This window comes from Sorex fumeus, unplaced genomic scaffold (assembly GCF_029834395.1).
Source record: "Sorex fumeus unplaced genomic scaffold, SorFum_2.1 ptg000111l, whole genome shotgun sequence".
NCBI lineage: Eukaryota > Metazoa > Chordata > Mammalia > Eulipotyphla > Soricidae > Sorex > Sorex fumeus.
In genome coordinates, this window is record NW_026606168.1 from 8,496,181 (window position 1) to 8,514,915 (window position 18,735).

An 18,735-nucleotide genomic window follows, 5' to 3' on the forward strand; every position below is an offset into this window, starting at 1 on the left:
AAAGCATGATTGGCAACAGTTGTTTAAAGATGAGTTTAAGTCATAAATATCATTAGGTCACTCCTCACAGAAAATAAAATCAGAAGAAAGGGTTAAGCCAGCAATTATCAAGGAAGAAACTCTGGCGTCAACAGAGTCCCAACAAAGGAACACATTGCTTATAGGGCCTCAGAGATAGTTCAATGGCTGAGTGCAAGAGATACAAGCTGGGGGCACAGGCTTGATCCTAGGCAGTGCATAATCCCCTTAGCACTATCAGGAGCAAGCAAAGAGCCAGGAGTAACCCCTGACCAGCATCGGGTCAGGTTCCCTTCCCCCAAAATTGTGAATCTATTTATAGAGAGAGACAAAGAATGCACATATATATATACCACATATATAAGTATATGCTTTCATAAACAATACACACATAACATACAAGTATATAATATAATATAGTTAAGAGCTTATACATACTTCAACTTCAAATTAAATTATGGGTGGTAATTTTAACTCAATAGCTGGCAATATAAAGAAACAAACTTGTATAATAAAAAGGCTGGGCTTAATTGGAGTAAAAAGTCAATTTAAGTCTTTTTTTTCAAAAAAGTCAATTTAAATGTACTAAATAAGTGCTACAGCGCTAAGTAAGTGTATTATACTGCAATATGAACTTACCCTTGTAAATGGAAGAGTTCATTCAAAATCTGATGATCATCTATGTGCTTAGATGTAATGCTGCATTAACTAGTGCATATTGATAATGTGACCTTAGTGATATATGTCCTGGATACCAGGAAGTTCATGGTCAATGTGGTACTCAATCATGACAATAGTTTCATTCTTGTGTAACTGACCTATTTGGGCCTCATCTTTCCATTTCTCCTATTTATCTAAATCTCTTCACATTGTTCAGAAAATACTTGTGATACAAATACTAATTTGTAAAATTCATCAAATTCAGTAAATTGGTATAAAATGAGTCCATTGTAATACTTAGTAAAAAATTAAATTGTACAATGATAAAATACAATTTTAATTTGATAAGAAGGTCCTTTAAATTACCAATATCTTAAATAAAATTAATTTTTAAACAAAACAATAAAGGCTCACTATGCAGCCACTTTTCACTTACCTGCACTATTTTCCTCTGACATTACTGTATGGCAGAGAGCAAGCAATCTAAGGAATTCTCTCACTTTGGGGTTTCCCAGTTTAAGGGATTCCATCAGATGGTGGTCAAAGAACTGACATCTTCTGTCTACCTGGGGATTGACTGAGAAATCCATATGATCCTTTTTCTGCAGGAGGATAACATGAGAAAAAAAAATAACTAGACAATCCAATGATATTCCAATGACAATCTTTTTGTAATCCAGCAGTATTCCATCTAAGCATTTTTAGCTTAATTTCACAATTAAAGCACCTGACACTCAAATGCAGGGGTGGAGTGATGGGGGGTGGGGTCAGAGGGGGAGATGCTATCCAAACATTATACAGGTCCACATACTTATTGCAATTTCAAAAAATTTTTTAAAAAGGCTTGAAAATGAAAAGTTTCAGGGGCTGAAGCAATAGCACAGCAGGTAGGATATGCGCTATTGCTTGCACGCGGCCGACCAGGGTTCAATTCCCAGCATCCCATATGGTCCCCTGAGCATCGCCAGGGGTAATTCCTGAGTGCAGAGCCAGGAGTAATCCCTGTGCATCGATGGGTGTGACCCAAAAAGCAAAAGAAAAAAAGAAAATGAAAAGTTTCAGAAGTCTTCAAAAGAAAAAACTGGCTATTATAAAGAGTGCTGCAATGAACAAACAAGTGCAGATATCACTTTGACTATACTTTTTTCCCTCTCTGGGATATATTCCCAGGAGTGGTATTGCTGGGTCCAATGAGTGTCCGAGAACAGATGACTGGTTAAAGAAACTTTGGTACATTTACACAATGGAGTATTATGTAGCTGTTAGAAAAGATGAAGTCATGAAATTCACATACAAGTTGGTACTACATGGAAAGTATCATGTAAAGTGAAATGAGTCAGAAAGAGCGGGATAGACACAGAAAGATTGCATTCATCTGGGGAACATAAAGCAACAAAATGGGAGACTAACACCCAGGAGTGGCCGAGATTAGTACCAGGAATTTTGCTCCATGACTTGGAGGCCAGCCACATGTGCTAGGGGAAAAGGAAGCTCAGATAGAGAAGAGAGCACCAAATAAAGGATGTTGGGAGGATCCTCCCAGGGTGGGAGAAGCATGCTGAAAGTAGACTACAGACCAAACATGATTGCCACTCAATGCCTCTCTTGCAAATCACAAGACCCAAAAGGAGAGAGAGAGAACAAAAGGGAATGCCCTCCCACAGAAGCAGGGTGGGATGGGGAGAGTGGGGTTGGGGGTGGGAGGGATACTGGGATCCGTGGTGGTGGGAAATGGGCACTGGTGGAGGGATGGGTACTTGATCATTGTATAACTGAAACCCAAGCACAAAAATTTCTAAGTCTATAACTGTACCTCATGGTGTTTCACTAATAAAAAAAGAAAAAAGAAAAGAAAAAACTGACCAGATTTAAAATCATCATGGCAACATATATATCCAAAATAACAATTATATTATGGAACTTTTTGAGTTTAATAATGTTTGTATGTATTTTCCTGTGAAAAACTACTAATGTTTGATAATAGCCTCTTCTGTCTCCCTTGAGATACTGGTTAACAACAATTACTACATATTACCTTACTATAACTAGACAAATTCTAAATTCCTTAAGAACCCTAAAGTTTTGGAAAAGAGATTGTAAACCTGTTTCTATTTCAAGAGTGAGCACCCAGAGTCAGCACTACACACTTCCACATGAGTTTATGAGTTAAATTACAACACTATATATGTTTTAGAAGTACAAAATCACACTTCTTCAAATGTATATGTCACCACACCATACCCACCATCAAAGCATCAATAATCTTCCATCATAATCTATGGAGCCCCTTCCTCCTCTGTCCTCACCCCCACTTTCTGATAAAGTCAATTCAACCATTAACAGTTCAAGGGTTTGTTTTTATTGGATTTTGTCTGTTTCTTTGCTTTCTTTCTTTATGATCCACTATCATTTTTTATATAGTCTCCTCCAGATTTGTCCATGCTGCCCTAAGACTTCATCTTTTTTATATAGCTGAGTTGTATTCCACTGAATTGTATACAACGGGATACAAACATTTATCTGCTCATTTGTCATTGGACACTTGAGCTCTTTCCATATCTAACTAACTGTAAATAGCACTACAGTAGCACTGTCCTCCCATTGTTCATTGATTTACTCCAGCAGGCCCAGTAACGTCTTCATTGTGAGACTTGTTGTTACTGTTTTTAGCATATCGAATACATCAGGGGTAGCTTGCCAGACTTTGCCGTTTGGGCGAGATACTCTCGCTAGCTTGCCGGGCTTTTCGAGAGAAGCAGAGGAATCAAACTCAGGTCAGCCGTGTGCAAGGCAAACATCCTACTCGCTGTGCTATTGCCCCAGCCATATATATATATATATATATATATATATATATATATATATTAAGTGAATTTTTTTATTGTATCACCATCTGATACAGTTACAAAGCTTTCATGTTTGAGTTCATACAACGATCGACACCCATCAACTTCACCAGTGCACATTTTCCACCACCAGTGTTCCAAGTATCTGCCACCCTCCCCCGCCTCTATGGCAGACAATTTCCCCCATATTCTCTCTATTTTGGGGCATAATGGTTTACAATAAAGACACTGAGAAGCTATCGTGTTTGGTCCTTTAGCTACTTTGAGCACACATCTCCCATCCCAAATGATCCCTCCAACCATCATTGAATTAGTGATCCCCTTTCTATTCCAGCTACCTTCTCCCCCAGCTCATGAAGCAGGCTTCCAACTATGGAGCAATATTCTTGACCCTTGTGTCTACTGTCCTTGGGTGCCAGTCTCCTATTATGTTATTTTATATTCCACAAATTGGCTGGAGCAATAACACAGCGGGTAGGGTGTTTGCCTAGCACATGGCTGACCTGGGTTCGATTTCTCCATCTCTCTCGAAGAGCCCGGCAAGCTACCAAGATTATCCTGCCCACACAGCAGAGCCTGGCAAGCTCCCCATGGCGTATTCAATATGCCAAAAATAGTAACACCAAGTCTCACGATGGAGACGTTACTGGTGCCTACTCGAGTTATTATATTTTTAAAAAAATATATTCTCATAGATTCCTCTAAATGGAGCTGTTAGAGAACACATAGTTGATTAATCTTTAACTTTTTTTTCTGTTTTTACAACCATACCCAGTGGTGCTCCAGATCTACTCCTGGCATGGTGCTCAGGAATCACTACTGGTAGAAAAATATCTTGAGAAAAGTTAATGACAACATACTGAAGCTTAGATGGGGTATAAGCAAAGTCATATTAAAAGAGAAGTTTCTAGTTATAGCCATCCTTGAAAAAGAAAACAATCTTAAACCAGCAATCTAACATTTCACAACAGATAATTAGAAAAAGGACAAATCTAAAGTAGGAAGAATTAAATAAAGATAAAAATAAACAAAATGGAGAATTAATAATTGTAGGAATAAAAAGCTAAACATTGAGGGGTTTTTGGAAATAAAATTGTAAAACTTTTTGCTAGACAACCAAAAGAAAGGAGAGGACACATGTAAATAAAATGAGAAATCAAAGAAATAAATTACAACTGATACCACAGATAGTAAAAAGATTTTTATGAAACAACTATGGGACAAGTACATGCCAACATATTAGACAACCTAGAATAGATAAATTACTAGAAACATGTAGTATAACAAATCTGAGCCATGTTTAGTAGAAAATGTGGACAGACATATAGCTGGTAAGGATATTCAATCTATAATATAAAACCTCTCAACGAAGAAAAGTCTAAGACCAGAATGTTTCACTAGTGAATTCTATAAACATTGAAACAAGAATTAATGCCAATTCCTCTCAAATATTTCCAAAGCATAGAAGAGTATGGAAGTCTTCCAAAATTTATTTTATGAGGCCAGTATTCCCTGATCTGATTCAAGGCCAGAAAAAAAGAACTATAGAAAAAGAAAAATACATGCCAATATCTCTATAAGTACAGATCTAAAAGTTCTCAAAAACCATACCAAAAGATCATAATACACCATGACCAAGTGTGACTTATCCTTGGATGGCAGAATTGTTCAACATATGTACATCAATCAATGTTATATTCACATGAACAGAACAAAGAATTGTAAAAATCACTTGGTTATCTGAATAATTGCAGTAAAGACCTTGACACAATTCTACGTGCTCTGTGCCAAAAAGTACTCAACAAACTAGGAATAGAATTATATTACCTCAACATAACAAAGGCCATTTATGAGAAGTCCATAGCTAACATCATTTTCAATGGTGAAAAACTTAAATTTTTTTCTTTGAGACCAGAAACAGGATCAAGGATGCCTATTTCTCATCACTTCCACATAGATCTAGTAGTACTAGTAAGAGTAATTAAACAAGTAAAGGAAATGAAAGTAATCCAAAATGGAAAGGAATAAGTAAAATTACTTCTTCTTAAGATGAAAAGAGCCAATATCTGAAAACAACCCCAATGTTCAACAACAAGAGTGAAGAAAAAAATTGTGGCATAGGTACATATGAGAGTATTATTCAATTAAGAGAAAAAATGAAATCTTGCCATTTGCTACCATTTCAGTGAAACTGGAGGAAGTCATAGTAAGTGGAGTTAAAGAAAAAGAGAAGGGCCCAGGGAGACAGGACAGTAGGTAGGTCATTTGTCGTGCACGCAGCCCACCCGGGGTTCAATACTATCATAAACCATGATACCACAAATTAAAAATTGAATAAAATTACTTGCAAAAAACACATGCTTGAGAAAAAAATGAAAAGAGTATGCATAAAATGACACCATTTGCATAAAAATAGAGAAATATTTTCTTGCTTAGACATAAATCGATCTAAAAGAATAGAAGAAACAGGAAAATCTTGTAGATGGTGATCTAGATGAGGAGAACATTTAAAATATGAGCATATTCTCTTAATGTACTTAATTATTTCATTTGATCATAATGAAAAACAGGTCTCCAGTTACTTGTTGTTGTTCTAAAGTATGCACAATATGAAATCTAATGTAAGAATGACATCTTATCATCTCCCCACCTTAGTCTTGTCTGTATTCTGACCCGGGTCATCAAATGCTTCACCTGCCAAGACAAAAATCAAAAATAAATAAAAGTAAAACTGGACCTACACAGTTCAAAGGAGTAGACTTATGTATCAATGCACTGTTACTAGGTGGCATTATGAATTAAAATACAGACTCTAGGGAAACGCTTTCAACTTACAACCCTCTATATGACGATCAACACAGAGATGCTCATGTGTGCTAAAAGAAAACAAAATTGCCTCATGATTTTAAAAAAAGTATGAAGCCTGCAAGTGGTGTTTTGCTATAAATTTTATCCGTCAGTTGTTATCTATGATGTTTGCAAGAGGCAAATTTTGTCTTTTGCCACTTTATCTCTACTATTAGGGAATTCAAAATTATAGCCTAAGCAGACAAACTTTTATCAATGCTTGGTGAGTGTATCTTTGCCTCTTGGTTTGTGCCAGATACATCTGTGTAATATCACGGTCAAAACAATGCCAGTATCCTCTTTAGCGAAGAACACAACCATGTATCAGATATTAAAAAATAACACTCTTATGTCTCACTATTGAAAAATGTTTTAATTAAAAAAATAACATTCTTAGTGTTTTATATGTGCGTACTACAAATATATTATAAAATGTAAGATGTATATAGAAGAAAATAAATATCATTTATAGTCCCACCAGTATAAGCAGGATACATTGAGTTTTGGGGAACTGTGTGATTACATAACCACACATAGCATTCATGATAATATGTATGCTTTTATAATATGTCACTGTCCTGTCACTGTCCTCCCGTTGTTCATTGATTTGCTTGAGTGGGCCCAGTAACATCTCCATTGTGACAATTGCTACTGTGTTTGGCATATCGAATACATCACGGGTAGCTTGCCAGGCTTTGCCGTGAGGGCGAGATACTCTCGGTAGCTTGCTGGGCTCTCCGAGAGGGGTGGAGGAATCGAACCCAGCTCAGCCGGGTTGGCAGCGTGCAAGGCAAATGCACTATTCACTGTGCTATTGCTCCAGTCCTTATAATATGTATGATTATATATGTTCATCATATTATAATAAATTTCTGATTTCTGCTATATTTTAACTATTTAAATTGTGATCATTTCTCCTGTCATTTAAAATTGTTTGTGAATCTAATTTTAAGTGGCTCTAAATTAGCCTGTGTCCCATAATTTATTTTCATTTTTTTCATACTTAAAGACCTTTATAACTTTTCTAGTGTTTTTTTGGTATACAAAGTTAAATACTTTTTATCATGAGTATATTTCCCGTCCAAGTTATGAGATTTATTTCCATCGATCCAGTGCTATGCACTTACATGATCATCATAGCAAAGTTGCAAGATGAATATTTTCAGTCCCACTTTATGGTGAAAGGAACTTAAGAACAAAATTTAATGTGATGTGATTAAACAGAGGCCAGTAATTCATCAAGTGGGTTTTTGAGACCGAGTCCTTCTCTCTTCGCTACACAATGTAATGGCAATAAAATGCCTTGGGGAACAAGCATAAATCTGGAACCCCCGAAGGGATGCAGGCAGAAGGAGATCCTGAGCTGTCAAAACACCTAGTCAGATTTCTTGCATTTTAATTTTAAACTCACAGCAATTATGCTTTGGTCATTCATTATCCCTTAGGTTGTAGTCCTGATAAAATTATTAAAACAAAGCAAAATTTATGTATTTGTATAAAATTAAGTTCCTCAACATTTATAGGTATGTTAATGGGGGGCGGGGTAATTTCTTTTGTTTGGGGACTACTCCTGGATCTGTGCTCAGGAATCACTCCTAGCAGTGTTCAGGAAACCACTAGGGATGCCCGGGATTGAATCCAGGTCAGTCATGCACAGGAAAAGCACTTTACCCACTGCACCAACTCTCCAGCCTGGAGGAGGGGTGGATTTTTAAAGCGGTCTGAAATAGAATAGTTCTAAGTCAGAAATTATTTTTAAAGTTTCAGAGCCTGGCAAGCTCCCCGTGACGTATTCGATATGCCAAACACAGTAACAACAAAAGTCTCCAATGGAGACGTTACTGGGCCCGCTCGAGCAAATCGATGATCAACGGGAGGGCCTTTTGAGTAAATCAGAATGGAATGCTGAAATTTTCTGGGAGGGTAGCATGAGTCCCCATTCTAGCTTTCCAGTGATCAGGTCCTCTCAAAGCCAAGGTATCTAAGTAGTGCTGATGACCCATAGTTGAGAGTCCTATTATATCAAACCCTCCTCTATTGCCCTTCTGAATAAAGGATTCTCTACTCAGGATGGAGCTAGGGCCTCTCTTCTGGGGACACCACCCTGAGTTTGATTTTATATATAAACTGGCCAACTTGGATGAAAATAAAACCCCCAAAACAGTGAGTCTGAAGTATCCTGAGTCCTTTAGTAAAAATACATATATGTGATGGGACTGGAGTGATAGCAGGTAGGGAATTGACCAGGTTCAATTCCCAGCATCCCCTATGGTCCCCTGAGCACTGCCAGGAGTAATTCCTGAGTGCAGAGCCAGGAGTAACCCCTGTACATCACCAGGTGTGACCCAAAAAGAAAAAAATATATATGTGTATGTATGTATATACATATACACATTCATATTAATAGCTTAGGGAACGTGGTTTCAATTGTGTTAATGCTTATTGTATTGATGTGCATTATTATTACAACCCCCACTACCATAAAGTCCAAGGCCATCCACCAACATCTTTAAACATTATAATGTGTCATGAATATATTACAAACTATAATGGCATAAAATGAAGTGTCTCAGGGTTAAGTTTTCCAATTACGTTCCTGTTTTGTGAGAAGGAAACTGCAGCAATCATGGGATTTGTAAATTTGAAGATTTGCAAAGATATTAGAGTATATTGTGAAACTTGAAGGTCTATTTTAAAAACTTGATAAATCAAATAAATAGAATATGGTTCATATGTTTGATAATTTCCTCATAATCTTTTCCTAGAATGATATTAAATCCTCAGTATGAGAATTCATAATAATTCAAAATAACTCCAATATTCTAAAAATTTGTCATTTAAACTACTCCATTAAAAATATTATTAAATGAAATAAATTTAAGTAAAGGTTCTATTTATTATTAAACCTTATGAGAGTGATATAAGAAATTCACAGTGCAGCTGAGGCCTTGGGGTATCCTACCTTTAACGTCATCTGTTCTCTTCCCAGGGAAGCCTAGAGAGAAAGAAGGAGCTGAGGGAAGGGGAGGTAATTACAGTGGTCTTGGGTATGAAGATGGGGGTAGCAGAATGAGGTCAGAAGGCAGGAAAGCACAGGAGTCAACTTCTTGTATTTCTTAGTTTTATCCAAAGTCAAATATTGCTTTAAAATACCTTAGGTAAGGCCAGAGAGATAGTACAGCAGGTAAGGCACTGCTAGTCTTGCATGTGGCCAACCTAGGTTCAAGGTTCAATCTTCAATATCCCATATGGTCCCCGGAGCACCTCCAGAAGTAATTCCTCAGTTCAAAGCTAGAAGTTACCCCTGAGCATCGCTAGGTGTGGCTCAAAAATAAAACAAAACAAAACCTTAGCAATATATGATGTTTCCCATCAAGAAAACAAAAGGAAAAGTTTTACTCTGAATGTTCTAGACTAAGACACTGGAAGCTTAGAGTCCAATGTAAAGGGATTAATACAGGGCACTCTCCACAGACTAAATTCACGAGTATCCATCTGTCTCTCAGTAAAAGTCACTGTCTGCTAATTGGACTAAGCCAAGGTGACCTGTTTACTATTTCAGTATTTAGTATTTCTCCTGACAAAAAGATACAAACAGGAATGGAATATTGATCTGGTCTGGCCACTTGGAATAGTCCTGTGCTGTGTAAAGTTTTTGGAATGGAAGAGTTGGTTCTCACAACCACAGACTAAACATCAAGTCCACATCTGAGCAAGGATAAAATACTGTTGTTACCAAGAAAAATCAGGTTTCAAAGAACTTGTTCTCTCTAAGTGATGGGTATGCTTCTTGCCACAAAGCAGGAGCACTGAAAATACCCCTGACAATGTCATATCAAACCCACTTCCTTACTCAAGAAGAGCAACAAATCTCAAGTTTCCTTTAAGCAGGTAGAACTCAGAGAGCATTTAACTTAAAAGTTTTACCTAAATTAGTCAAATCATCCAACAAATTAGTGAGAGTCTATTATGTGCCCAGCCCTATTTATGTGCTGCTGGTGCCCAAACTAATAAGGAAGCAAAGATTTAGGAAATTTTTAATTTCCTTAAAGAGCTCATTTGGGGGCTGCTGTGATTTTGTTTGTTTGCTTTCTTGGTTTTGGTTTTGGTTTGAAGGTGGCATACTGAAGTGCTCAGGGATTACTTCTGTCTTGGTGTTCAGGGATCACCCAGCCATCTTATACGGATTGGTGGACCATATGGGATGCTGGGGATCAAACTCAGATTGACTTCATGCAAGGCAAGTGCCCAACCCACTCTACTGTCTCTCTGGCCCAAGGTTGATTGTTCGCTTAAAAACTGTATGCTTAAGACTCAATAACTTTGCAAATCATGGTGATTTAAATTAAAAAGTTTTTTCAAAAAGAACAGGGCTGTGGAGTTAGCTCAAAACGTTAGTGAACAGGCCTTGTATTCACCAGGTTCCAAGTGTGATCCCCAGCACTGCTGCAAGATATGTATACCCCTTCTTGATCAATAAGAAAAAGATGGCTGGAGGAATCAGTCAGGATGGGAGATGTGTGCAGAAAGTAGATAAAGAAACAAACATGATAACCTCTCAGGGTCTGTACTGCAAACCACAATGCCCAAAAGTAGAGAGAGATTATGGGGAATCATGTCTGCCATGGAAGCAGGGGGAGGGTGGGAAAGGGGGGTATATCGAGGATATTGGTGGTGGGGAATGTGCACTGGTGGAGGGATGGGTGTTTTATCATTGTGTGACTGAAACCCAAACATGAAAGCTTGTAACTATCTCATGGTGATTCAATAAAATTTTAAAAAATTAAAATATTTAAATTTTAAATTTTTAAAAAATTTAAAAAATATATATTTTTATATGTATATATACCCCTCTTTCTTCTGCTCCCCCACCCAGGACAGCCCTGGCAGCCTGAAGCACCATATGGCCAAGTATCAGTGAGAGTGGGCCCCAGGTTCCTAGGCATTGATGAAGAGGCCTCCACATATATACCAAAAGAAAAGAGCTGTTAGCATCATTATGAAAATGGCTATTTCCCTTACCATAGATTTTTCCATTAATGGAACATTTTTTAAAAGCCATGATGTTTTGAGTGAGGGTGCCTGTTTTGTCAGAGAAAACATATTCAATCTGGCCCAGTTCCTCATTGAGTGTGGTCGTCCGAGCTTCAGCAGGTGTTGCTTTCCCAGTGTAATACATCTTCCGATCCCAGTTTATAAAATAACTGTGTCCCAGGCGAATAACTTCCACACTTTCATCCATTAAAAGGAGGGAAAAAAGTTCCATCAATTTCAGGACATACATGACTTTGAAAAAAGCATGACTTCTGCCAAGTTTTCAAAGAAGAAAATGTGAAAACTCTGAACCTGGGCCCTAGTGACTCTCCAAAAGTTATCTTTGCTTTTATCCTTTTTTTTATTTTTGTTTTTTCTGTTGTTTTGTTTTCTTTTCTTTTGTTTGGGGACCATACCCAGCTATGTTCAGAGCTTACTTCTGTCTCTGAGTTCAGGAATCACTCCTGGTACTCATGGGACCATAAGGGATGCCAGGAATCTTCTCAACAGACAATGATCATAAACCTTTTTAAATTGTTTCCTTACAGTCCCATAAACCAAACTCATTTTATATGACATTTCAGGAAACGATCCATGGTTCTGTATTAATAGCCCCAGGTGAGAATTCTTATGCAGCATAATAATTGGCATCTCCTTCTAGACATTAGGGAAAACCGTTAGTAATAGCTTTTACCAGATGTCTGATCTAAAGAAATAAGCTGCTTAAAACTTTCCAGTACATTGGTTGGTATGGCTTCACTTGCCAAGAGATAGAAAATAATATTTTCATGAAACATAAGCAACATATGTATGTATATAATGAAAGCAAGGATATATTACCATATCTCTCTACCAACTTACAAGAAAACATTTGTTCATGATCTTGTAATAATTTATGACTTATCAACCCTAAAAGTGGTATTTCTGTGGGCAAGAGTGTGAACTTCTTCAGTCTTTGCCATGCATAAGGTCAAACTTATTCCAAATAAGGTTAAACAATGTAAATTTCAACCAGTAAATTATTGAAATTCAAATGTTTCAGACCTATAGTAAGTCAGCACATTTCCTGTCACTGTCACTGTCCTCCTGTTGTTCGTCGATTTGCTCGAGCGGGCCCAGTAACGACTCCATTGGAGACTTTGTTGTTACTGTGTCTGGCATATCGAATACGTCACGGGGAGCTTGCCAGGCTCTGCCGTGCGGGCGAGATCCTCTCGGGAGCTTGCCGGGCTCTCCGAGAAGGGCGGAGGAATCAAACTCGGGTCAGCCATGTTGGCGGCGTGCAAGGCAAACGCCCTACCGCTGTGCTATCGCTCCAGCCCAGCACAATTCCATTCAAAGATATTTTTATTTTTTGATTTTACTTTTTTATTTTCTAAGTACATTTTACTGCATGCCAAACCAAATGACTTCTCACTATCATTTATTATTTGTCTTTGCTTTTCACTGAGTGCCACTGTCACTGTCACTGTCCTCCCATTGTTCATTGATTTGCTCTAGTGGGCCCAGTAACATTGTGAGACTGGTTACTGTATTTGGCATATCGAATACATCATTGGTAGCTTGCCAGGCTTTAGCGTGAGGGTGAGATACCCTTGGTAGTTTGCCAGGCTCTCCAAGAGGGGCGGAGGAATCAAACTCGGATCAGCCATGTCAGCCACGTGCAAGGCAAATGCCCTACCTGCTGTGCTATCGCTCCAGCCCTTCACTGAGTGTGATCTTCTTAAAATTTTATTAGCCAGTTCTATTCCCTCTCAACATTTTCTTATTGTATTATCTATCTCTTTTATCTTCCCTATTCAGATATTGGTGTATTTATAATAATTTTATATGTGTAACTTATAACATAATAGACACATACACTATATAAATGTTTCTCATTTATAATTTAAAAATTATTTCCACTATTTTTAATTTTTTATTTATTAATTTATTTTATAATAATATTTTTGATATAAAAAAGTTTTCTATTCTTAGGCAGCTCAGATAGAGAAGGGCGCACCAAATAAAGGGTGTTGGGAGGATCCTCCCAGGATGGGAAATGCATGCTGAAAGTAGACTATAGATGGAAGATGATTGCCACTCAGTGCCTCTTTTGCAAACCACAGCACCAAAAGGAGAGAGAGAGCAAAAGGGAATGCCCTGCCATAGAGGCAGGGTGGGATGGGGGGAATAGGGGGTGGGAGAGATACTGGGATCCATGGTAGTGGAAAATGGGCACTGGTGGAGGGATGGGTACTTGATCACTGTATAACTGAAACCCAAGCACAAAAATTTGTAAGTCTACAACTGTACCTCATGGTGTTTTACTAATAAAAAATTTTTTTAAAAGTTTTCTATTCTTTATCAAATTTATCAGTAGTTTATAGATTGTATAGCTTGGGAAGTTTTGCTTATATATAACCATATACCTCTATTCTTTTCTAGTTTACTATTAATTCTTTCACATTTAATTTTTTATCACAATTAAAGTTTTGATTCTGTTTGGGGGCTACACCCATTAGTGCTCAGGGATTATTCCTGACTTTGTGCTCAGAGATTACTCCTGGAGCTGTGTTCAGGGCTTAATCTTGGCTCTGTGCTCAGGAATCACAGCTACTGATGCTCAGGGGACCATATGTTGTATCTGATTTCAAATAGTCAGCTCATGCAAGGAAAGCTCTTTAACCCTCTGCTATCTGGCCTGACTCACAGTTGGGAGTTTTAAGAGTATATGACATATATATGAGGAACTAATAGTCATTTTTAAAAATCATTTTGTTGAACAGGGAATTCTTTCCCTGTTGTATTGGGATGCTTTTATGTCACGTCTACATTATTTTCCTCAATACAATGTGCTTTCAAGATTTTGGTTTTACTCCTATTAAAAAAACACTTAATTCACCTCATTTTCATTATTTTAGCCTTATAAAATTTGGAAATACAAGGACAGTGATAAGAGAACATTTTATTCTCTGCTTTTTAAAATATTCTTAGCTTTATGGCTGGAGCGATAACACAGCGGGAAGGGCACATACCTTGGACGTAGGGAGGGCACAGTTAGAAGTCCAGAAGGCCATATTGTCCCTTGAGCATCACCAAGGCACAGAGCCAGGAGTAAGTCCTGGGCAGCCTCAGGATGTGGCCTCAAACCAAAAGCAAAACAAGAGTTCAAATATTCCTAGCTTTTATCATTTATTCATACTTCCTGATAGAAAACAAAATATTTCTCTAAATAAACATTAGAGCCAACATAGCAGCTTTTTCATTAAACTTACTTGTAGTTTTTAGTGGGGTTGGAAAGATAGCACAGCAGTAGGGCATTTGCCTTGCGTGTAGCCAGCCAGGCCAAGCCGGGTTCGATTCCTCCGCCCCTCTCAGAGAGTCCAGCAAGCTACTGAGAGTATCTCGCCCGCACGACAAAGCCTGGCAAGCTACCGTGACATATTCAATATGCCAAATACAGTAACAACAAGTCTCAAAATGGAGACGTTACTGGGCCTATTCGAGCAAAATCGATGAACAACAGGAAGACAGTGACAGTGACAGTGACAGTGGATGAAATTAAGCTCTTCTTTGAAAAAAAAACTGGAATTTTGTAATACTTAAATGTAACTTTAAGGAGACTAGATTTCAGGGAATTAAATTTCCAAAAGTACCTGTATGGGTTACTCGTTTCAGTTCAGTTTTGCTTTGCTTAGTTTTTCTCATTGGATATAGCATAGCTCCATAGGCTTTTCTCCTGGACACTATATCCTTGAACTGATGGAATAATTTCTTTAAATTCTTCTTAACCTAAAGTAAGTGGGTTTTTAAATATTTAAATGCTTAGTTTAGGAGTCCGGGAGATAACTCAAAGTGCTGATGTGTTCACCTAGTATGCATGAGACAGCAAATTATTTCTATCTCTGATATCAAATAGCCCCCAGTACAACATGCGAGCACTGTGATGTCCACACAGCAGAACATTTTATCATCTGGCCTTGGCTGGCTGAGCATCACCAGGAGTGACCTTTGGGCCCCCTGAGCACCACTTGGGAGCATTCTCCCCTCAAAAAGCTTACTGAAGTTAAAAAAAAGTGATTATGTAACAAAATCAATTAATTGTCTTATTAAAAGTTACATGAAATTATCCTTTTGGAAATTTGAGGCTCATAATCACCTTCGTGTGCTCCTCTATAGGGTGACTTTAGTTTTAGTTCATTGCCACTTTGTCGCAGGTTTTCTGACACCAAATAGCCATGATAAGATCAGGAACCTATCCTTTATTTCTTCCGGGAACTACGCCTCTTTTTTTCTCTTCAGTTGAGAAAGTTTGACTAAATAGAACCCAAGTCCTTTCTGGGTATTAAATACTATGTTTCTATACTTGCTCTTCAAGGTGTCCTTTAAACACTTATCTTGCTAACTTTTTTCTATGTTTGTTTGCCTGTTTCCACTCTGGAAGAGCCTATATTCTCTCCTGAACACATACGTCTCTCTTTCTCTCCCTCACATCCTCCTACATAAGTTTTAATAAAACCCATCTTGCTTCATACAGACACACACACACACACACACCCATACACACATAAGTTCTACGCTTCTAGTTTTAAAATAACATGGTATTGCTACATTTTCTTCTCCAAAAATGTACGGAGACGGTTCATTTTCTAACTATAAGAATAGTAACATTTTTCCCACTCAAATTAAAAATCATAACTCTGTCTCCTGTAGAAGCATTTGATATAAAAATGAATGCCATACTCAGACTATATTTCTTCAAATACTTTCCTGTCATCGTTTGCTCTTCTCTGTATCCCCTATTTCTTTAACAGTTCCTGGTTAGTGGTTTTAATTCAACTTTCTTTTCTTTATTCTTCTCGCTCAAAACGTGCTAGTATTTTTAATAGACCAGGAACAGTGACTTACAACCTACAGGCAGTCACTCAGTTGAATGAAGTTTTGACCCTTGATTTTCCAACTTTCACCACGACATTAATGTCTAAAGAGGTTAAATGACTGATCCAAAAATCACACACACACACACACACACACACACACACACACACACACATCACATCACATCACATCACAGAGTCAAGAATTCAAGCATTTGGTAAAAACAATGCAGACCTATAAGAATGCCACCAGAATGGTGGTTTACAGGTCTACAAATCTACAACTACAAATCACTCAAAGCTTTCATGGATCTGAAAGTGTAGCAGTTCCTGAGTACACAAAATGTAAGGATGGAAGAAAATCTGATCATTCCATGTTGCAGAAGGAACTAAAGGAAGCATTTTAAATAAATTTGAATCCTTTCATCTTAAAATAGTCTATAGAAAGGGAGGATATTCTTTTTGTTTGGGAAAAGAGGATTTAAAAAAGTCACAGCAGAACATTTAGTCCTTTGTTTTGTAACAGCAGAGAAAGAGACAAATGTTCAGAGTTAGCATAATCAGGCTGCTTAGTTTTCTGCCTGAATGCTCAAGGAGTAAGGCTTATGATTCCACCCATTCTGTGGCCAAACAAGCAACAATGAAATGAGTTCCTAGTGCTTTGAGTAAAAGACACTCAAACGTTAATTCCTTGGATGACTACATTTCTTAAGATGGTATATTTTTTAAAAATATTTGGGGATGTTTTAAAACTACAGATAAACAAACTGAGTCTGTTTTTGCCTCTTTCACTCACATGGAATTGTTAACCAAAGTAAATTCTGCATTTTTATCTTCAAGTGACACATGGGACTAATTTATTCTTTGTACCTAGTCAAAAGCCTAATGGAAGCTTTTGTCAAAGGTCTGTATCATTGTGATAGAAATACCTGGGCGCTTCCTTTGTTTTTTTTGAATCTTGGGTTTTTGAAGTTTTTTTTTTCTCTCAACTGGAAATTGTGACCACTTAGAGAAAAATAGGCTTCAACTTATCCTTATCAATACTATAAATTACCAACATAGTTGAGAGTTCAAGCCTCCTTTATCCCCCTCCTGATTTCTTTGCTCAGTAATAAATCATGCACAAGTTAAAGATAGAAAAACACTGTGTCAAAGTGTAGGAAAACTTGTTTGAACCTTAGTTCTGCCCCTAACTAGCTGCATGATCCTGTGCAAATCATCTCATTTGTGAAAGAGATTAAGCAATACTCCATAAGATAGTTGAGAGGCATTGGTGAGCTAAAACATGTGAAAATCTTTTATAATAAAAAATGAAGAGTGCAATCCAAAGAAAAGGTGGTATTATTTGGAGACTAAAGGAATGCAGTTATTTTAATTCTCTGACTTTATTGAACACTACACATATAATAGGTAAACTAAGGCACAGAGAAGTCAAGTGCTTTCTCCAAGGAGCCACAGTTATCAGTGGCTGTACCAAGATCAGAACTTGAGTTTAGACTAACTCCAAACGGGTTCTCTTTTGACCCTGGAAAGAGGGAGATTAGAAGGGAAAGAAAAGCTAACCTGAGAATCTAGCCTTGGTCTCTTAATAAAACAATCTTTCAATCATTCAATGAAAAAGACAATGTACTTCAAAGAAAGAGGGTATAAGGAATATAATTCCTTCATGAGGACATATGAAACTGCACATGTGTAGATGATGAGCCACTAGCAGCATTTATTATTCATTTAGGACATAAAAGGAAAGCTATAAAAGCTGACCATAGCTCTTCTGGCAAAGAGCAGGATTTACTACAGACTTTATAATTGGATACAAGCATGAGAGGTCCTCAGAATCAAAGATGAGCCAGTAGGATACAGTTTAAATAGAGCCCGCACTGACCACAGCTCCAGAAGGCCCAAAGCAATTTGTGGTGTTGTGGCCACATGCCACTACTTCAAGTCAATTTCCCACAACTTGACATTTCAATTTCCTGACCACTATCCAAAACAAGGGTGGATTTTGTGCATTAAACTTCCCTTGCTTCATCATAGCTCAAACTTTGGAAAGAGAGAAAAAGAAGCTCGTAAAAATTAGTGGGGATTTATAGTTGATGATTTTGTGTATTGTTAAAATACTGGTGATGAAGAATGTCAAGTAACCAATACTCATCTTGGCTCCAGTATCTCAGGGACTGTCTGGCTCAATGTTGGTAGGATTAAGATCAATAATATCTTAGGTACAGATTCAAGACCAACTTCTAAGGCTTATGAAATATGCTCACACCTATGCATATATATGTACATAGAAGGAAAGTGATGGGTAAATAAATATTTATATATATATTTAAAATATTTATTTTATAAATTTATTTTATTTTATAAGTATAAATATTTATAAAGAGTAAATATAAATATTTATAAAGAGTACAAGATGTGTGTACATATATTTTTATATATGTATATATATTGGGCTGGAGCGATAGCACAGC

At 37.3% G+C, this 18,735-nt stretch overlaps 1 protein-coding gene across 1 annotated transcript in view; it reads right to left on the bottom strand.

The window, feature by feature from the left end:
- The window catches only part of ATP8B4 (ATPase phospholipid transporting 8B4 (putative)), a 236,005-nt gene that overhangs the window by 71,719 nt on the left and 145,551 nt on the right, over window positions 1–18,735 (bottom strand). Inside the window, exons 13-15 of the mRNA XM_056135410.1 lie at window positions 11,394–11,602; window positions 6,175–6,218; window positions 1,115–1,280 (exon numbers count right to left, since the gene is read on the bottom strand). Coding sequence (XP_055991385.1) covers window positions 1,115–1,280; window positions 6,175–6,218; window positions 11,394–11,602 — 419 coding nt within the window. The remainder of the gene's footprint in view (window positions 1–1,114; window positions 1,281–6,174; window positions 6,219–11,393; window positions 11,603–18,735) is intronic.